We start from the raw sequence: 18,363 nt of genomic DNA, 5'->3' as shown, positions 1-18,363 counted from the left end.
TGGGAATGGGACAATTCCAGGACTCATAGCAGCTCTAGGGCCTTGGCTTGGGAGAAGTGGAGGTTTTCACCTGTGTGCCCTGCCTGTATGTGCCAGATACATCCACACACCTGATGTCTTCTCCTCTCACCACCCACTGACTGGTTCATTCCCTCTGTCCATGTCTTGTCCTCTTCCTCATAGTTTCTGGTGACTCACTTTATTGCTCTGCTACCTAATTGTATTTTACACCTCTTGCTCTCTTACAACGCATCTCACAGCTACAATTCCTGTGGATTACTGCCTTAGTTCAGACAGCAGTCAAGTTGGCTGGCCCCTCTCTGAATTTATATCTGTTGGTCAATTGCCTACTAAGGTGCAGACAGCTGTGGCTGCTGGAGGGATGAGGTGGAAAGAGCAGAGGTGATAAAGACAACATCGCCACCTAAAGTTGCCTCTTCAGCAAAGCTATAGACAAGGCAGTATCCTCATGGCCTTGGCAGTCACTTTAACTAACCTCACCCAGCTCTCCACAGGTCATTAGAGAGTACCCGCCTGGACTTGTTCCCCACTCCCCCATCATTCGGGTTTCTTTTAGAATTGCTTTTACCAGCTGTGCTTCAAAGTGATGCCTGCACATTCACCAAATATGTTGTCAGAAAACAGCTTTACCTAAAATCCACTTGTCTATCTATTCTGGGGTGTGTTGAGGACATGTTCAGTATTTGACTCAGTGATTCTTTATTGAGGACCAGGACCCATGGAAGAAATTTCTCTCATATCTCATTAATAGGAATTGCTGTGTGTTTCCTGAACAACTGGTTTGGGTATGTTTTGGGGCATAATGTATCATATAGTGTTTCCCTCTGTACTGCCCACTAGAAGGTCAGAATCTTGTCTGCAACAGGTTTACATGGCTTTATTCTATGGGTTTTATGTACAACTTCTTCATCTTTATTTTAATCTTTTTTTTCACCCTAATTTCCTTGGTTATTTTCTGTCTGCTTGTATCGTATATATTTTTATAAGATATATCAATTTTTTTTAATGAGATGGAATATAAATACATTTTAAAATAGAAACTACCAGGATGCCTGGATGGCTCAGTTGGTTAAGCATCTGACTCTTGATTTCGGCTCAGGTCATGATCTCACAGTTCACGGATTAGAGCCCCGCATTGGGCTCTGTGCTAACAGAGGGGACTGGCATGAGATTCTCTGTCTCCCTCTGTCTCTGCCCCTCCCCTGCTTATGCCCCCCACCAAAGTAAAATAAGTAAGCTTAAAAAAATAAAATAGAAACTACTGATTATAGCGGTTCATGTGGCAAATATTAAGCACCTACTTTTGCCAATGGCCTTGATGAAAACGTATTTCCTGAATTATTTATGTGTATATAGTAGAAACTGAATGGGTTTAAAGGAGAATGCAATCACTGCGATTGCCACAGTGGCTCCTGGAAGGATGTGGAAAAAGTGAAGAATTTCTCAGGGGTCCTCATGAGCCCATTATCCACCTGTTTTGGAGCCTGGTCAAGCTGAGCCTGTGCAGTCAAAGCAAGAGTGTCATGCTTTCAGGGGCACAGTCCTTATGGCTTGGGGCTCTTTATTCCTTCACTCACCACAGTTTACACATGTAAACTGTACAAAGCAAAAAGAGAAAAATAGCACCGTAAGCACCAACTTCACTTCTTGAAGTTTTTATTTTAGAATTTCAGAAGTGCAGCAAATCATTTTAATATTCACAGTTTGCTCAATATAAACAATAAATTATAAAAATGCCCAGTTATAAATAATGCACATATTTCTAGTATTAACTCTCAGGAATTGTAAGGATTTATGTCAGCTAGACATAACTCAGGGAAAATTCTCTTTCTTGGTCCTTTTCAAATAATTTTCTCCTTTTGGCGTTTTCCTTTAGGGAAATAAATTCTTTATTATCTACCTCAAGTGGTCTAGTTTTTTTAAAAATACAAGATAAAATACAATATTCTTAGCTCATCTCACTCCGCTACCCTTTAGAGACAGGTCAGAGATGGCAGAGTCACTAATTTGGACTTTTAACCAGACACAGGAGAAAGGTGGGTTTGCTAGTGGAGGGATAAGCATCGTAAAATGGTCCCTGAAGCCAAATAGACTTTCTAAAACATTTTGTCATTTGGGGTTATCTTTGCCCCATCCGCTCACTCTGAAAAACACAAAGTTGAATGTAATTACTATTTCCATTACAATGTTATGAAGATTAGGGGATATTAAGCTTTTTTCCTTCAGAACAAATCTCACGTTCTCAGCTTCTCATACCCGAAGCAGATGTTAGGATACAGATGAAATGCATGGATTATTATGGAATAGGTCCATAATGCAGAAAAAATTCTGTCACTCCTGAACATACCTAAATGTGAATTTCTTGCCCTTTTAAAGTAGACTGTCATGTATCAAAAACAAAGAAGAGGAAACAGAATTCTGCTAGCTGAAATAACTCTAAAGACAAAAATATCAGAGTACCAGTATCTTTACTTCAAGTATTTCTAACATGCTTTATGTTTCTTACCTTGCACAGCTGAACTATTTCCCTACATAACTGAAAGGTGCCATGCTCAGTGAAGCTCACAAAATTGTAGTTTTGATTTAGTGACAGATGAGCCTGATTGGCACTTTCAAAATTGTCAACTTCAAATAAGCATGCTTTATAATTTGGAAATAGACCCTTATGGGCTCTTTCCCTGTCAAGAAATATAACAGCTTATTTTTATGTATGTCTGTGTTTCCCAAAGGATGACATCAGGAAACTGGGCAAGCTGTTGATGCATGGTTCTTTCAGTGTCTGGACAGTTCACAAGGATCGTTATAAAATGAAGGATTTTATTCGATTTAAGCCCAGCCAGAGGCAAATCTATCTTTTTGAAAGAGGAATCGTGTTCTGTAAGATACGAATGGAGCCCAGTGACCAGGGCCTATCTCCTCATTACAGCTTTAAGAAATCCATGAAGGTAAAGGGATCCTGTTGCATTTGGGAATCAGCACGACCCTATGGAGAGAAATATCAATATCCTTGTTTTACAGATCAGGAAACTAAAGCCTAGAGAGGAGAGGTTAACTTGCCAAATGCCACACAACAGAACTAGACTCCACATCCAGATCTTTCTAACTCCAAAGTCAAGCTGGTAATCAGTCACTGAACAGGGTCAGGGCTGGCATTGAGAAAAGAGTGCTAGGTAGAGAAAAGGGACCATATGGCAGCCTGTCTGGACAAATTAATTGGGAAAGTACCCTCCAGGCAGAGGGGTGAAAGACTTGGTGACTAGAACATGGGCTGGATTTCATCTTTGACTTACCCTTCTCAACCACACATCTTTGCATACAAGCGTTGACAATATCCTGGCTCTGGAGGTGTAGTAACCCACGTCTACACCAAGCATCATCTCTCGCCTGTGTAGGAAATATTTCATAGCTGGTGAGGAGACCCCCCTCCCCCGACACACACACATGCATGTGTGCAACACACACACATTTGTGCTTTTGTGATTGAAGTTGCTAATTGTTCATAGTAGCTTTTGTTATTTATGTTTCTTAGTGGAGACTAATTCAGTTACTATTATATACAGATTTGTGAAATACTTAGGTGTTAAAGGAGAGATGATCTCTTTGCTTAAAGGTTGAGGACTCCATGAAAAGATACAGTCTGTGTTGCCCCCTGAAACAGAGAAGAGAGATGACACTGTGTGCTTTATGCTCCTTGGGGCCATTAACAGACAACAACAAAACATGTTAAAGGAAGATAGAAGAGAACTACCAAGGGTAGAAAGAACTAGAGTGGCTGACGGGGACAGTTTAAAAATCAGACAACGGTGGTACAGCAGTTTTTCTTCTTTCTTTACAATAGCTGAAGACACTTTCAGTTCGCCAGCTTGGAAGGGGGAGCAACAGAAAGTTTGAAGTTGCCAACCGAAATGGACTTGAGAAATACATCCTGCAGGTAAAGCTCATGCCTTCCTCACAGGTGTCTTCTACTCTTTCCTTATTGTGTTCCATGACTTGGCAAGTGGTTTCTATCTCATTATTCTTAAGGTCATCCAGAAAATAAAAACCCTGTCCAATTAATGTTCCATGTGATCTGATACTCAGAGTGTCTTCTTATCTGCAATTGCAGGCAACTTCAAAGGAAATCAGAGATTGTTGGTTTTCAGAAATAAGTAAATTACTAATGGAACAGCAAAACAATATTAAAGGTAAGGTTACCCTGCTGACTTTAGTCTGCAGAGTTATACCGATTCTAATTTTGTGGTGGGTGTGCACACTGGGGATATTGTTAAAGAAAATGGTTTGCCAGGAAAATAACTGTGGCCACATTTTCATGGCACCTGGAAGCACCTATGCTTGCTTTAAGTTGTGTGGGGTTTGTATGTGTGTGTGTGTGTGGTTGTGTGTGGATGTGTCCCTTTCAACTGTGTTCCCCCTACATACCAAATTGTCGAGGTCAACTTTCTCAACCCCAAATCCCAAACCCACCCAAGATTATGTTATGGGGATTTTTTTTAAATTTTTTTTTTAACATTTATTCATTTTGAGACAGAGAGAGACAGAGCATGAACGGGGGAAGGTCAGAGAGAGAGGGAGACACAATCCGAAACAGGCTCCAGGCTCTGAGCTGTCAGCACAGAGCCCGACGCGGGGCTCGAACTCACAGACTGCGAGATCATGACCTGAGCCTAAGTTGGACGTCCAACCGACTGAGCCACCCAGATACCCCTATGTTATGGGGATTTAAATGGCCAGTACTACTTTCAGAAGCTGTACTGCCTTTTTTTTTTTTTAAAGCTGAGATATAATTAGCATACCATAAAATGCACTCTTATTCAAGTGTGTAGTTCAATGGGTTTTGATCTCTTCACAAGGTTGTGCAACCGTCACCAGAACATTTTCATCACCCTCCCCAACAATAAAACCCTGTGCCCATTGGCAATCATTCCCCATCTTCCTCCTCCCATCTGACCCTGGCAACTGTGAATCTGCTTTCTATCTCTATGGATTTTCTTCTTCTGGACATTTTACAGAAACAGAATCATATAACATGTGGCATGTTCTGTTTAGTTTCTTTCACCCAGCAAAATTTTTCCAGTGTTCATCCATATTGTAGCATGTCTCAGTACTTTATTCCTTTCCATAGCTGAGATATAGTACATTGTATGGATATAACATATCTGTTTATCCATTCATAAGCTGATGGATATTTTGGTTGTTTCCATTTTTTGGATAGTATGAATAATGCTGCTATGGAAACTTGTGTATAAGTTTTTGTGTGAACCTCTGGGAAAAAATACATATATATATTATACATGTATAATATATATAAATATATATAAGTATATATATATATTTATATATATATATATATAAATAATTTCTGGGCCATATGGTAACACTAACTCTATGCTAACTTTCTGAGGAATTTCCAAATTGTTTTCCAAAGCACTACTACCATTTCTTGTTTGCACCAGCAATGTATGAGGGTTCCATCTTCTCCCTTCCCTCACCAACACTTGTTATTGTCTTTTTATTATTACTATTATTATTATAGCCATCTCAATAAATATGAAATGGTAGCTCATTGTGGTTTTGATTTGCACTTCCCCAATGCTAGTAATATTGAGCATCTTTTCATGTGCCTATTGACCATTTAAAAAAATTTTTTTTAGGGGCAACTGGGTGGCTCAGTCGGTTAGGTGTCCGACTTCAGCTCAGGTCATGATCTCACGGTCTGTGAGTTTGAGCCCTGCGTCGGGCTCTGTGCTGATAGTCCCTTCTCTGCTCATGCTCTGTCTCTCTCAAAAATAAATAAATGTTAAATTTTTTTTTAATGTTTGTTTATTTTTGAGACAGAGAGAGACAGAGCATGAGCAGGGGAGGGGCAGAGAGGGAGGGAGGCACAGAATCCGAAGCAGGCACCACGCTCTGAGCTGTCAGCGCAGAGCCCGACGTGGGGCTCGAACCCACAAACCGTGAGATCATGACCTGAGCCAACCAACTAAGCCACCCAGGCGCCCCAACTTATTGGCCATTTGTATATTTTCTGTGAAGAAATGTCTATACAACGCCTATATATAAAACCTCTATATTCTGGGTACTAGACTTTTATCAGATAATATGATTTACAAATATTTTTTCACATCCTGTGGCTTGTCTTTCGCTTTCTTGATGACTTCTTTGTTGAAGTCTAATTTATCTTTTTTTTCTTTGGTTGTTTGTGTTTTGGCGTCATATCTAAAAAATCATTGCCTAATGGCGCCTGAGTAGCTTTGTTGGTTAAGCATCCAACTCCTGATTTCAGCTCTGGTCATGATCTCATGGTTTGTGTGATCGAGCCCCGCATTGTCAGTGCAGAGCCTGCTTGGGATTCTGTCTCTCCCTCTCTCTCTATCCAGCCCTCTATCTCTCAAAATAAATAATAAACATTAAAAAAAAAAAGAAAGAAATCATTGCATAATCCAAGATTTATACCTGTGCTTTCTTCTAAAAATTTGTTTTTAACTCCTTGATCCACTGTGAGTTAATCCTTGAATTAGGGATCTAAGCTTATTCTTCCACATGTGTATATCCTATTGTCCCTGCACCATTTGTTAAAAAGACTGTTCTGTTCTTCACGAATGGTCTGGGCACTTTTTATGGATTCAAGTGACTTAACAACGTTTGTATTCCCCCCAAATTCATATGTTGGAACTTTACCCAATGGTATTAGGAAGTGAAGACTTTGGGAGGTAATTAGGAGTAGATGAGGTTATAAGAGTGGAGCTGACATGAATAGGATTAATGCCATCATAAATGCCATGAGAGAATTTTCTTCCTATCTCTGCTCTCTGCTATGTGAGGATATAATGAGAAGTCAGCAACCTCAGCCTAGAAGAGAACCCTCACCAGAACACAACCATGTGATCTAAGATTTCCAAACCTCTAGAACTGTAAGAAATAAATTTCTGTTGTTTATAAGCCACCCAGTCTATGGTACTTTGTTATAGCAGCTTAAACTAAGACAACACCCTTGTTGAAAATCAATTGACCATCGATGCAGAATTTTTGGTTGACAGTCTTTTTCTTTAAGCACTTTGAATATGTCGTGCCATTGTTTTGTGGCCTCCATAGTTTCTGATAAGAAATCAACTATTAATCTTATTTGAAAATCTCTTGCATATGACAAGCGGCTTTTCTCTTACTACTTTCAGATTCTTTCTCTTTTGACAGTTTGATATATCTAGGTGTATCTCTTTGAATTTATATTTCTTGGAGTTTGTAGATAATTGGATGTGTAGATTAGTTTTTTCATCAAATTTGGGAAGTCTTCAGCCATTATTTCTTTAAGTATTCTTTCAGCCTCTTTGTTTTTGTCTTCTTCTGGGACTCCCATTCTGTCTATATTGGTGTGCTTGATGGTGTCCTACAGATTTTTAGTGGCTCTATAAATTCTTTTTCATTCTTGGGGCACCTGGGTGGCTCAGATGGTTCAGTGTCAGATTTCAGCTCAGGTCATGATCTCGCGGTTCATGAGTTTGAGCCCCACCCTGGGCTCTGTGCTGACAGCTCAGAGCCTGAAGCCTACTTCAGATTCTGTTTCTCCCTCTCTCTGTGCCCCTCCCCCACTCATGCTCTGTCTCTCTCTCTCTCTCTCTCTCTCAAAAATGATAAACATTAAAAATTTTTTAATTAAAAAACTATTACAAAAATAAAATAAAATAATAAAATAAATAAATTCTTTTTCATTCTTTTTCTTTTTCTTCCTCAAACTGGATAGTTTCAATTGATCTATATCTAAGTTCTCTCACTCTTCTGCCTGCTCAAATTTGCTATTGAGCCACTCTACTGAATTTTTCTTTTTGGTTATTATACTTTTCAACCCAGAATTTCTACTGGCCCCTTTTAAATATAATTTCTCTCTATTTTCTCAATTTGATGAGTGTTTGTTCTCATACTTTCCTTTAGTTCTTTTTTTTTTTTTTTGGTTTCCTTTAATTCTTTGAACATTTTATAAATAGTTGATTTAAAGTCTTGGTCTAGGAAGTCTAATATCTTGGCTTCCTCAGGGACAGTTTCTCTTGATTGCTTTTTTTCTTTTTTCTACATATGGGCCATGCTTTCTTGCTTCTTTACATGGCTTACAATTTTTCTGCTGAAAACTGGATGTTTAAAATAATATAATATGGCAATTTTGGAAACCAAAGTAATCTCTATCTCCAGTGTTTTTTGTTGGTATCATTTGTTGTTTTGTTATTGTTTGTTTAGTGATTTTTCCAGTCCTTGCCAGGAGTTCTGTGTGGATAATGGGGTACACCTTCAACACATAGACAAGCAGGTGACAGTTCCACCTTAGCTTTCACTTCCTATTTGTACAGAGCCCCAAGATCAACCAGAGATGAGAGCATAAGACCTTCTCAGATTTTTCATGAACATACATACAGACTTGGGCATGTACACATGGTCTTCTAGATTCTAAGGAATATTGGGAGCTTTTGAAAGCCACTATGGACATCTCATTCCCAAGTTTTACCTTTTAAACTTTTGATTAGCCTATTTTTGTCCCAGCTGTTATCCAGTGCCTCGGGCAGCCAACAAGTTAAACAATTGCCTCTAGTAATTTTCTACAAATATCCCCGGGGAAAAGGTTTTTCACACTGTGCAAGCTCTGAATTGGTCTAAGAAAGACAGCCTTGTAAGTAGGGTGTTCCAAAGAACTCCCAAGCAAGTCGGATAATGACAGTTCTCTGGAAATGAAACTTTGATTGAACTCCAACCTCGTTCTGCCTCCTCCTATGGCTGCCAGGTTAATTTTCACCATGACTGCAGGCTGTTGGTTTCCAAAGCTACCATCAAGAAGGAGAGGTTGGTTGGGAATAGGGCAGCTAAAATACCACAAAGCTCACTGTTCATACATACTAAGATACTGCCATTTTTCTTGAATAAATATTCCCCTGATTGCTGTAAGCCTTTGCTTAATTTCTAGTGTTCTGAAAGTATTGTTTCTGTTTTGGCCAGTTTTTTCCATGTTTTCATGGAGGAGACCATTTTTTAGGGTTTTTATTTTTTCTCCTGAACTATTTTCACAGGTATCACTTGCTGAATGCCTTTTAATAATTAAAACTCATCTTTGAGTAGGCTTTGCTCTTTCACATTTGTTTTTTCAATTGATCCTCATAACAGCAGGGATATTTGATAGGAAAAATTCACAATAAGCTTGATCAATTGAGTTCAGATATTTCCTTCAGGTAATGTGAAGGCTAAGAAATACTAGTCTCATGTGGAAAATCTCTCTCCTATAATTTATACTGATAATGGTTGTTGTGTTTGGTAAGGAAAGTTATGTGACTATGAAAAGATAAACTTTGTCCTTAGAGACTTAGCAGGAATGCGACCATTTCACATTCTTTCGTGTCTTCTCTGACCATTAGGTGGATAGGAAGATGCAAGGGTGAGTATGCATCACAAGATGTAGAAAAAGATAATCTAAGAAGGGTGATTGGAAAACCACCACATCAGTTTTCTGTCACAACAACCAAGTGATGTAAGTTTCTTATTTAAATTTCTGGCCTTTGCCAAGAAATAATACTACATTATGTAGTTTGTTTTAATTTATATAAAGTTAATATGGGGAAAAACTACTTTTGCTTTTGAACTATTAATACTATACTAAATATATGTTAAGGTAATTGAATATGAGAGCTCTGGAGACATAAAACAGGAAGATGTAATAACCCCAGTAGAACAAGTTACCTGTTTTCCCCAGAAGCAACATTCTAGTCACAAGATTGTACTAGAAATCCTTACCATAGTTTCACAAAGGATGGTTTAGGGATAGCCTGCCTTAGAATTACTTGAAGAGCTTGTTACAAATGCAGGTATCTGGGTCCTATCCTAGAACTGTGGAATTAGGATAGCTGTGGTTAATGACTTGGAATATGCATTTCAGCTTATTAAAGTTTCTGGACAAGGCCTTAAACTATTATTTGTTAAATGCCTTTATTGAGGTATAATTTACAAAATAAACTGCACATATTTAAAATATACAATCTGATAAGTTTTGACACATGTACACACCTGTGAAAGCATCACCACAGTCAAGATAATGAACACATCTATCACCCCTACAAGATCATACCCCTTTTTATTACCTTTCTCCTGTTCTTCCCTCATCCCCCACTGCTTTCCAGGTGGTCACTGATCTTTTTATAACTAAAGATTGGTTTGAATTTTCTATCGTTTCAGAAAGAGAATCATACAGCATGTACTTTTTTTGGTCTGGTTTCTCTCACTTAGCATAATTTTTGTGTTTTTGTGTAACAGTAGTGTATTCCTTTAAGTGCTGTGTAGTATTCCATTGTTTGGATATACCCCAATTTCTTTATCCATTAACAGGTAAATGCATAAATATTTATGCATGAATGCATAAATATTTTTCTTTTTGATATGTCTGGCTAGAGGTTTATCAATTTTATTATTTTTTTCAAATAACCAGCTTCTGGTTTCATTGATCTGTTCCATTATTTTATTTTTTTAGATTCTATATCATTTATTTCTGTTCTAATCTTTTTTATTTCCTTCTTTCTGCTGGCTTTAGGTTTCATTTGTATTTCCCTTTCTAGTTCCTTGAGGTATAAGGTTAGGTGTTTATTTGAGATTTTTCTTGCTTCTTGAGGTAGGCCTGTATTGTTATATATTTCTCTCCTAGGACCACTTTTGCTGCATCCCAAAGGTTGTGTTTTCATTTTCATTTGTCTCCATGTATTTTTTTATTTCTTCTTTGATTTCATGGTTTATCTATTCATTGTTTAGTAACAATGTTGTTTAACCTCCATGTATTATTTGTGGTCTTTCCAGACTTTTCCTTGTAGTTGACTTCTAGTTTCACAGTGTTGTGGTCAGAAAAGGTGCATGGTATGACTTCAGTCTTTTTGTTATTTGTTGAGTCCTGTTTGTGACCTCACATGTGATCTGTTCTGGAGAATGTTCCATGTGCACTTGGAAAGAGTGTATATTCTGCTGTTTTAGGATGGAATGTGCTGAATATATTTGTTAAGTCCACCTAGTCCAGTGTGTCATTCAAAGCCATTGTTTCCTTATTGATTTTTGTTTAGATGATCTGTCCATTGATGTAAGTGGAGTGTTAAAGTCCCCTACTATTATTGTATTATTATCAATTATTTCCTTTATGTTTGTTATTATTTTATATATTTGCATGCTTCCATGTTGGATGCATAAACATTTACAATTGTTTTATCTTCTTGTTGGATTGTCCCCTTTATTATTATATAGTGCCCTTCTTTGTCTCTTGTTACAGTCTTTGTTTTAAAGTCTAGTTTGTCCACTGTAAGTGTTGCTATTCTGGCTTTCTTTTGACATCCATTTGCATTAAAAATATCTTTCCCAACACGCACTTTTTTTTTTTTTTTAACATTTATTCACCTTTGAAAGAGAGAGACAGAAGATGAGTAGGGGAGGGGCCAAAAGAGTGGGAGACACAGAATCCAAAGCAGGCTCCAGGCTCTGAGCTGTCAGCACAGAGCCCAATGCGGGGCTCGAACTCACAGACTGTGAGATCATGACCTGAGCCAAAGTTGGGTATTTAACTGACTGAGCCACCCAGGTGCCCCTTTTTAAAAAATTTTTTTAATGTTTATTATTTTTGAGAGAGAGACAGAGCATGAGTAGGGGAGGGGCAGAGAGAGAGAGGGAGACACAGAATCTGAAGCAGGCTCTGGGCTCCAAGCTGTCAGCACAAAGCCTGATGCAGGGCTTGAACCCACGAACTGTGAGATCATGAGCTGAGGCGAAGTCGGATGCTTAACCAACTGAGCCACCCAGGCGCCCCTCCAACCACTCAATTTTAACCTACAGGTGTCATTAGGTCCAAAGTGAGTCTCTTGGAGGCAGCATTTAGATGGGTCTTGGTTTTTTTCTTTATCCATTCAGACACCCTATGTCTTTGATAAGGGCATTTATCCATTTACATTCATAGTAATTATTGATAGATATGTATTTATTGCCATTTTATTTCTTGTTTTGTGGTTGTTTCTGGAGATTTTCTCTGACCTTTCTCGTCTCTCTTTCGTGTTTTGCTGATTTTCTTTAGTGATATATTGGGATTTATTTCTCTTTATTTTTTGCATGTTTCTTAGTGGTTTTTGATATATGGTTGCCATTAGGTTTATATAACCTCTTCTGCAAATAGCAGTCTACTTTAAGTTGATATTTTAAGTCTATATTAAGTTGATAGTCTTTCAAATTTGAACCCATTACCCTCACCATGTTTTAGGTATATGTTATTATATTTTATATCCTTTTTTGTGTGTGAGTTCCTTGACTGATTTTTACAGAAATATTCATTTTTACTGCTTTTGTATTTCTTGCCTTTGTATTGTCACTTTTAGTATCTCTTTTCCACTCACAGAGTCTCCTTTAATATTTCTTGCAGGGCTGGTTTAGTGGTCATGAGCTCCTTTAGTTTTTGTTTGTCTGGGAAACTCTTTATCTTTCCTTCTATTCTGAATGATAGCCTTGCTGGATAGAGTATTCTTGGCTTTTTATCTTGATGAGGTCCCAATAGTTAATTTTTGGTTTTGTTTCCTTCGCCTCCAAAGACATGTTGAGTAAGAAGTTGCTGCAGCCGAGGTGAAAGAGGTTCTTGCCTGCTTTCTCTTCGAGGATTTTGATGGCTCCTGTCTTATGTTTAGGTTTTTCATCCATTTTGAGTTTATTTTTGTGTATGGTGTAAGAAAGTGGTCCAGATTCATTCTTCTGCATGTTGCTGTCCAGTTTTCCCAACACCATTTGCTTAAGAGACTATCTTTATTTCATTGGATTCTTTCCTGCTTTGTCAAAGATTAGTTGGCCATACATTTGTGGGTCCATTTCTGGGTTCTCTATTCTGTTCCATTGATCTGAGTGTCTGTTTTTATGCCAGTACCATAGTGTTTTTATGATTACAGCCTTGTAATACATCTTGAAGTCCGGAATTGTGATGCCTCCAGACTTGGTTTTCTTTTTCAGAATTGCTTTGGCTATTTTGGGTATTATCTGGTTCCATACAAATTTTAGGATTGTTTGTTCTAGCTCGGTGAAGAATGCTGGTGTTATTTTGATAGGGATTGCATTAAATATGTAGATTGCTCTGGGTAGTATTAACATTTTAACAATATTTGTTCCTCCACTCCATGAGCATGGAGTATTTTTCCATTTTTATTTTTGTATGTCTTCTTCAATTTCTTTATAAGCTTTTTATAGTTTTCAATGTATAGATTTTTCAGCTCTTTGGTTAGATTTATTCCTAGGTATTTTATGGTTTTTGGTTGCTTTTGTTAATTTTAATGGGAGTTCTCTGTGCCTCCTGGATCTGGATGTCTGTTTCCTTCCTCAGATTAGGGAAGTTTTCAGCTATTATTTCTTCAAATGAATTTTCTGTCCCTCTTTCTCTTTCTTCTTCTGGGACTCCTGTAATACTAATGTTATTACATTTGATGGATACACTAAATTCCCTAAGTCTATTCTTGTTTTGCATAATTCTCCTTTATCTCTTTTGTTCAGCTTTATTGCCTTCCATTAGTTTGTCTTCTAGGTCTTTAATTCATTCCTCTGATTCTTCCAGCCTACTATTCAAATAGCATCAACCATGTTTCTAATCTCATTTATTGCACTCTTCATCTCTGATTCTTTTTCAGTTCTTTTATCTCTGAGGTAAGGGTCTCACATGTCCTGTATTCTTTTCTCAAGCCCAATGAGTATCCTTATGATTGTCGCTTTAAATTCTCTATGAGGCATGTTACTTACATCTGTTTCACTTAGATCTCTGGCCGTGGCCTTATCTTGTTCTTTCATTTGTGATGAATTACTCCATCTTGGCATTTTGTCTAAGTTTCTGCCTTCTTCTGTATGCTAGAAAAGCCAGTTATGTCTCCTGCTGCTGGAAATAATGGCCTTATGAAGAAGAGGTCATGTAGTGCCCTGGGCCTGGTGCTTCAGGGAGGGCCTCCAGTGTGTGCTGCGTGCACTCTACTATGTTCTGGCTGCTGTATCCCTCAGGCCAGTCATCTGCAGAGGCTCTCCTTGCTTGCTGTGAGCAGTGTTTGATCCCTGGCCTGAATGTGGCAAGCTTTAACAGAGGTGTGCTCTGGTCTGCTTGTGAAATGAGACCTGTCACCTCCTCCACTGGAACTAGGGCCCTGCAAAACTTTCTGATTGGGCAACATGGTGTGGGAAGGGGTTTTTGCTGGTCTTCTGGGGGTGGGGCTTGCCACACTGGGACTGAAGCAGGAAGACTGAGAATGATAGTGGAAGGGTAGTAGAGCACAGGGGGGTGGGGCTTAGTGTAAGCAAGTTAGGCAGCCGTGTCAGCATTATATTGCTTCTCACAGGTGGCTCTGTTTATGCTGAGGGCCTGGAAAAGGAAATAGCCCTAACCAGCTCCTTTGTTCCCAAAGAGACGAGTCTGAATGCTGCTTCTCAAGGACAAGCTCTCAGGAGAGCAAATAATCTCCCCCATTTGTGTGCCCCAGGCACTCTCCAGATGCTCTTTCCAAGCTGTATCCCCCTGGGTTGTTTGCCTGCCTTTTCTCCAGGAATAGCTCAGTGTCCTCCAGCTCTGTCCCAGCCAAGCCTTTAAAACTGCAGGCTTTAAGCCCCATTGGTTGCAAGAACCCATGAAAATTCAGCCCCTCTCATTTTCTAAGTCAATGGCTATAGAAAATGTTCTCCTTGTACATTCCCCTGTGTGCTCCTCTCTCTTTCTCTCTCTCATCCTTCTCTGTGACCATGACTGCCTCCCCTCTGCAGCAGCTGCAATCTGTTTCTCCCCTAAACCATGTCTCTGCGTTTGCTACCTTCTTCAGTGTGGCCTCTCAAGCCCTACTCAAGTCCTAACCCTGTGCTCCCTAGGTTGTGACAGGAATGTAAAATATAGATAAGAAGCAGAACCCCACAAACATTCTCTGGGACAGATCACATGAAAGGTCAAAAACCCAGTTTCAATTAATTTAAGAAGACTGAAATCATATCAGGCATCTTTTCCAACCACAACAGTATGAAAATCAGTTACAGGAAAATACTAGAAGAAACAAAAACATGGAAGCTAAATAACATGTTACTAAACGACCAATGGGTCAATGAAGAAATCAAAGTAAAAATTAAAAAATACCTGCAGACAAATGAAAATGAAAACACTACAGTTCAAAATGTTTGCAACATAGCGAAAGCTCTTTTAAAAGGAAGTTTATAGTGGTACAGACCTACTTCAAGAAAGAAGAAAAATCTCAAATAAACAATTTAACCTCACACATAAAGGAACTAAAAAAAAATAAAACAAAAGCTAAAGTTAGAAGGAAGGAAGTAATAAAAATCAGAATGGAAATAAATGAAATAGAAACTTAAAAATATAGAAAAGATCAATGAAACTAAGAGCGGGCTCTTCATAAAGTTAAACGAAACGAAACGAAGATGAACCTTTAACTAGGCTCAGCAAGAGAATAAGAGAGGACTCCAATAAAATCAGAAATGACAGAGAAGTTACAATTGACACCAGAGAAAAACAAAGGATTATAAGAGATTACTATGGAAATTTATATGCCAACAAATTGGACAACCTAGAAAAAATGGATAGATTCCTAGAAATGTGCAATCTTCCAAGACTGAATCAGGAAGAAAAAGAAAATCTGAACGGACCAATTACTAGTAATGAAATTGAATCAGTAATTAAGGAAAAAACAACGACAACAACAACTCCCAACAAACAAAAGTCCAGGACAAGATGGCTTCACAAGTGAATTCCACCAAACATTTAAAAAAGATTTAGTATCTATTCTTTTCAAACCATTCCAAAAAATAGAAGAGGAAGTAATGCTTCCACATTCATGCTATAAGGCCATCATTACCCTAATAGCAAAACCAAAGATACTATAAAAAAAGAAAAGTATAGATGAACATCTCTGATGAACACAGATGCAAAAATCCTCAAAAAAATATTAGCAAGCTGAATTCAAAAATACATTAAAAGGTTCATTCACCACAATCAAGTGGGATTTATTCCAGGGATACAAGGATAGTTTAATATATGTAAAGCAATCAATGTGATATACTATATTAATAAAATGAGGGATTAAAATCATACAATCATTTCAATAGAGGCAGAAAAAGCATCTGACAACATTCAACATCCATTTATGATAAAATCTCTCTCTGGGGCGCCTGGTGGCTCAGTCGGTTGAGCGTCCGACTTTGGCTCAGGTCATTATCTCATGGTCCGTGAGTTCCAGCCCCGCGTCGGGCTCTGTGCTGATGGCTCAGAGCCTGGAGCCTGTTTCAGATTCTGTGTCTCCCTCTCTCTCTGACCCTCCCCCGTTCATGCTCTGTCTCTCTCTGTCTCAAAAATAAATAAATGTTAAAAAAAAATTTTTTTTAATCTCTCAACAAGATAGGTTTAGAGGAAACATACCTCAACATAATAAAGGCCTATATGAAAAGCCCACAGTTAACATCATATTTATTGGTAAAAAACTAAGAGCTTTTCCTCTAACATAAAGAACAAGACAAGGATGTCCATTCTCACCATTTTTATTTAACATAATACTGGAGATCCTAGCCATAGCAATCAAACAAGAAAAAGAAATAAAAGGCATCCAAATTGATAAGCAAGAAGTAAAATTTTCACTATTTGCAAATGACATAGAAAACTATACTAAACTTTCTATACATAGAAAACCCTAAAGTCTCCACCAAAGAACCTATTAGAAGTAATAAATGAATTCAGTAAAGTCATAGGGTACAAAATCAATATACAGAAATCTGTTTTGTTTTTATACACTACTAATGATATAGCAGACAGGGAAATTAAAAATTAAAAGTCCCATTTATAATTGCATAAAATAAAATAATAAAATAAAAGTATTAAATACCTAGGAATAAATTTAACCAAAGATGAAAGACCTGTACTTCAAAAACTGTAAAACATTGATGAAAGAAATAAGAGATGACACAAATAAATAGAAAAATATATATGCTTGAAAGAACAAATATTGTTAAAATGTCCATACTATCCAAAGCAATCTACAGATTCAATGCAATCCAAATCAAAATACCAATAGTGTTTTTCACAAAACTAGAACAAAATATTTTTTTATAAAAAATTTTTAAAGTTTATTTATTTATTGAGAGAGAGAGAGAGAGAAGGAGCAGATAGAGAGGAAAAGACAGAATCCCAAGCAGGCTCCATGCTGTCAGCACAGAGCCCACCATGGGGCTTAAACCCACGAACTGTGAGATCACAACCTAAGCTGAAACCAAGAGTCAAAGTCTTAACCGACTGCATCACCATGGTGCCTCTAGAACAAAAATCTTCTAATTTGAATGGAACCACAAAAGACCCCCGAATAGCCAGAACAATACTGAGAAGAACAAAGCTGGAGGTATCACAATCCCAGATTTCAATATATACTATAAATCTATAGTAACCAAAAGAGTATGGTACTTGCACAAAAATAGACATAGATCAGTGGAACACAAATGATAGCCCAGAAATAAACCCATGTGGGTTTTTTTTAATGTTTATTTATTTTTTAGAGAGAGAGGGAGGAAAAGAGGATCTGGAGTGGCTCTGTACTGACAGCAGAGAGCCCAATGTGGGGCTTGAACTCACAAACCGTGACGTCATGACCTGAGCCAAAGTCAGACACTCAACTGACTGAGCCATCCAGGTGCCACAAACCCATGCTTATATGGTTAACTAATCTATAAGAAAGGAGGCAAGAACATATAATGGGAGAAAGACAGTTTCCCCCATAAATTGTGTTGGGAAAGCTGGACAGCTATATTCAATAGAATTAAACTGGGCCACTTTCTTATACCATACACAAAAATAAACTCAAAATGGATTAAAGACCTAAGTGTAAGACCCTAAACCACAAAACTCCTAAAACAGACAGTACCTTTTGGAAATCAACCTTAGCAATATTTTTCTGGGTAAATCTCCCAAGCCAAGGAAGCAAGAGCAAAAGTGTAAACTATTGGGACTACATCAAACTAAAAAGCTTTTACACAGCAAAGGAAACCAAAAAGGCAAACTAAACCATCAAAAACCAAAAAGGCAACCTGCTGAATGGGAGAAAACATTTGCAAATGATACATACAATAAGGCATAAATATCCAAAATAAATAAGGAACTCCTATAATCCAATGCCAAAAAACACAAGTAGTCTGATTAAAAAATGAACAGAGGAACTGAATAGACATTTTTCCAAAGAAGACATACAGCTGGCCAACGGACACATGAAAAGATGCTCACCATCACTCATCATCAGGGAAATACAAATCAAAACCACAAAGAGTATCACCTCACACCTGTCAGAATGGCTACTATCAAAA

At 37.9% G+C, this 18,363-nt stretch overlaps 1 protein-coding gene across 3 annotated transcripts in view; it reads left to right on the top strand.

Annotated features, from left to right (window-relative positions):
- The window catches only part of MCF2L2 (MCF.2 cell line derived transforming sequence-like 2), a 293,647-nt gene that overhangs the window by 236,042 nt on the left and 39,242 nt on the right, over positions 1–18,363 (top strand). For all 3 annotated transcript variants that reach the window (XR_009262037.1, XM_058730623.1, XM_058730622.1), the window contains 3 exons: positions 2,751–2,966; positions 3,860–3,952; positions 4,127–4,205. Coding sequence is in view for 2 of the 3 variants with exons in the window: in XM_058730623.1 (XP_058586606.1) it covers positions 2,751–2,966; positions 3,860–3,952; positions 4,127–4,205 (388 nt within the window). In the remaining variant the exon portion in view is untranslated. The remainder of the gene's footprint in view (positions 1–2,750; positions 2,967–3,859; positions 3,953–4,126; positions 4,206–18,363) is intronic.

This window comes from Neofelis nebulosa, chromosome 5 (genome assembly GCF_028018385.1).
Source record: "Neofelis nebulosa isolate mNeoNeb1 chromosome 5, mNeoNeb1.pri, whole genome shotgun sequence".
Taxonomy (NCBI): domain Eukaryota; kingdom Metazoa; phylum Chordata; class Mammalia; order Carnivora; family Felidae; genus Neofelis; species Neofelis nebulosa.
The sequence above is the reverse complement of the archived record's forward strand: the minus strand, read 5'-3'. Positions and strand labels throughout refer to the sequence as shown.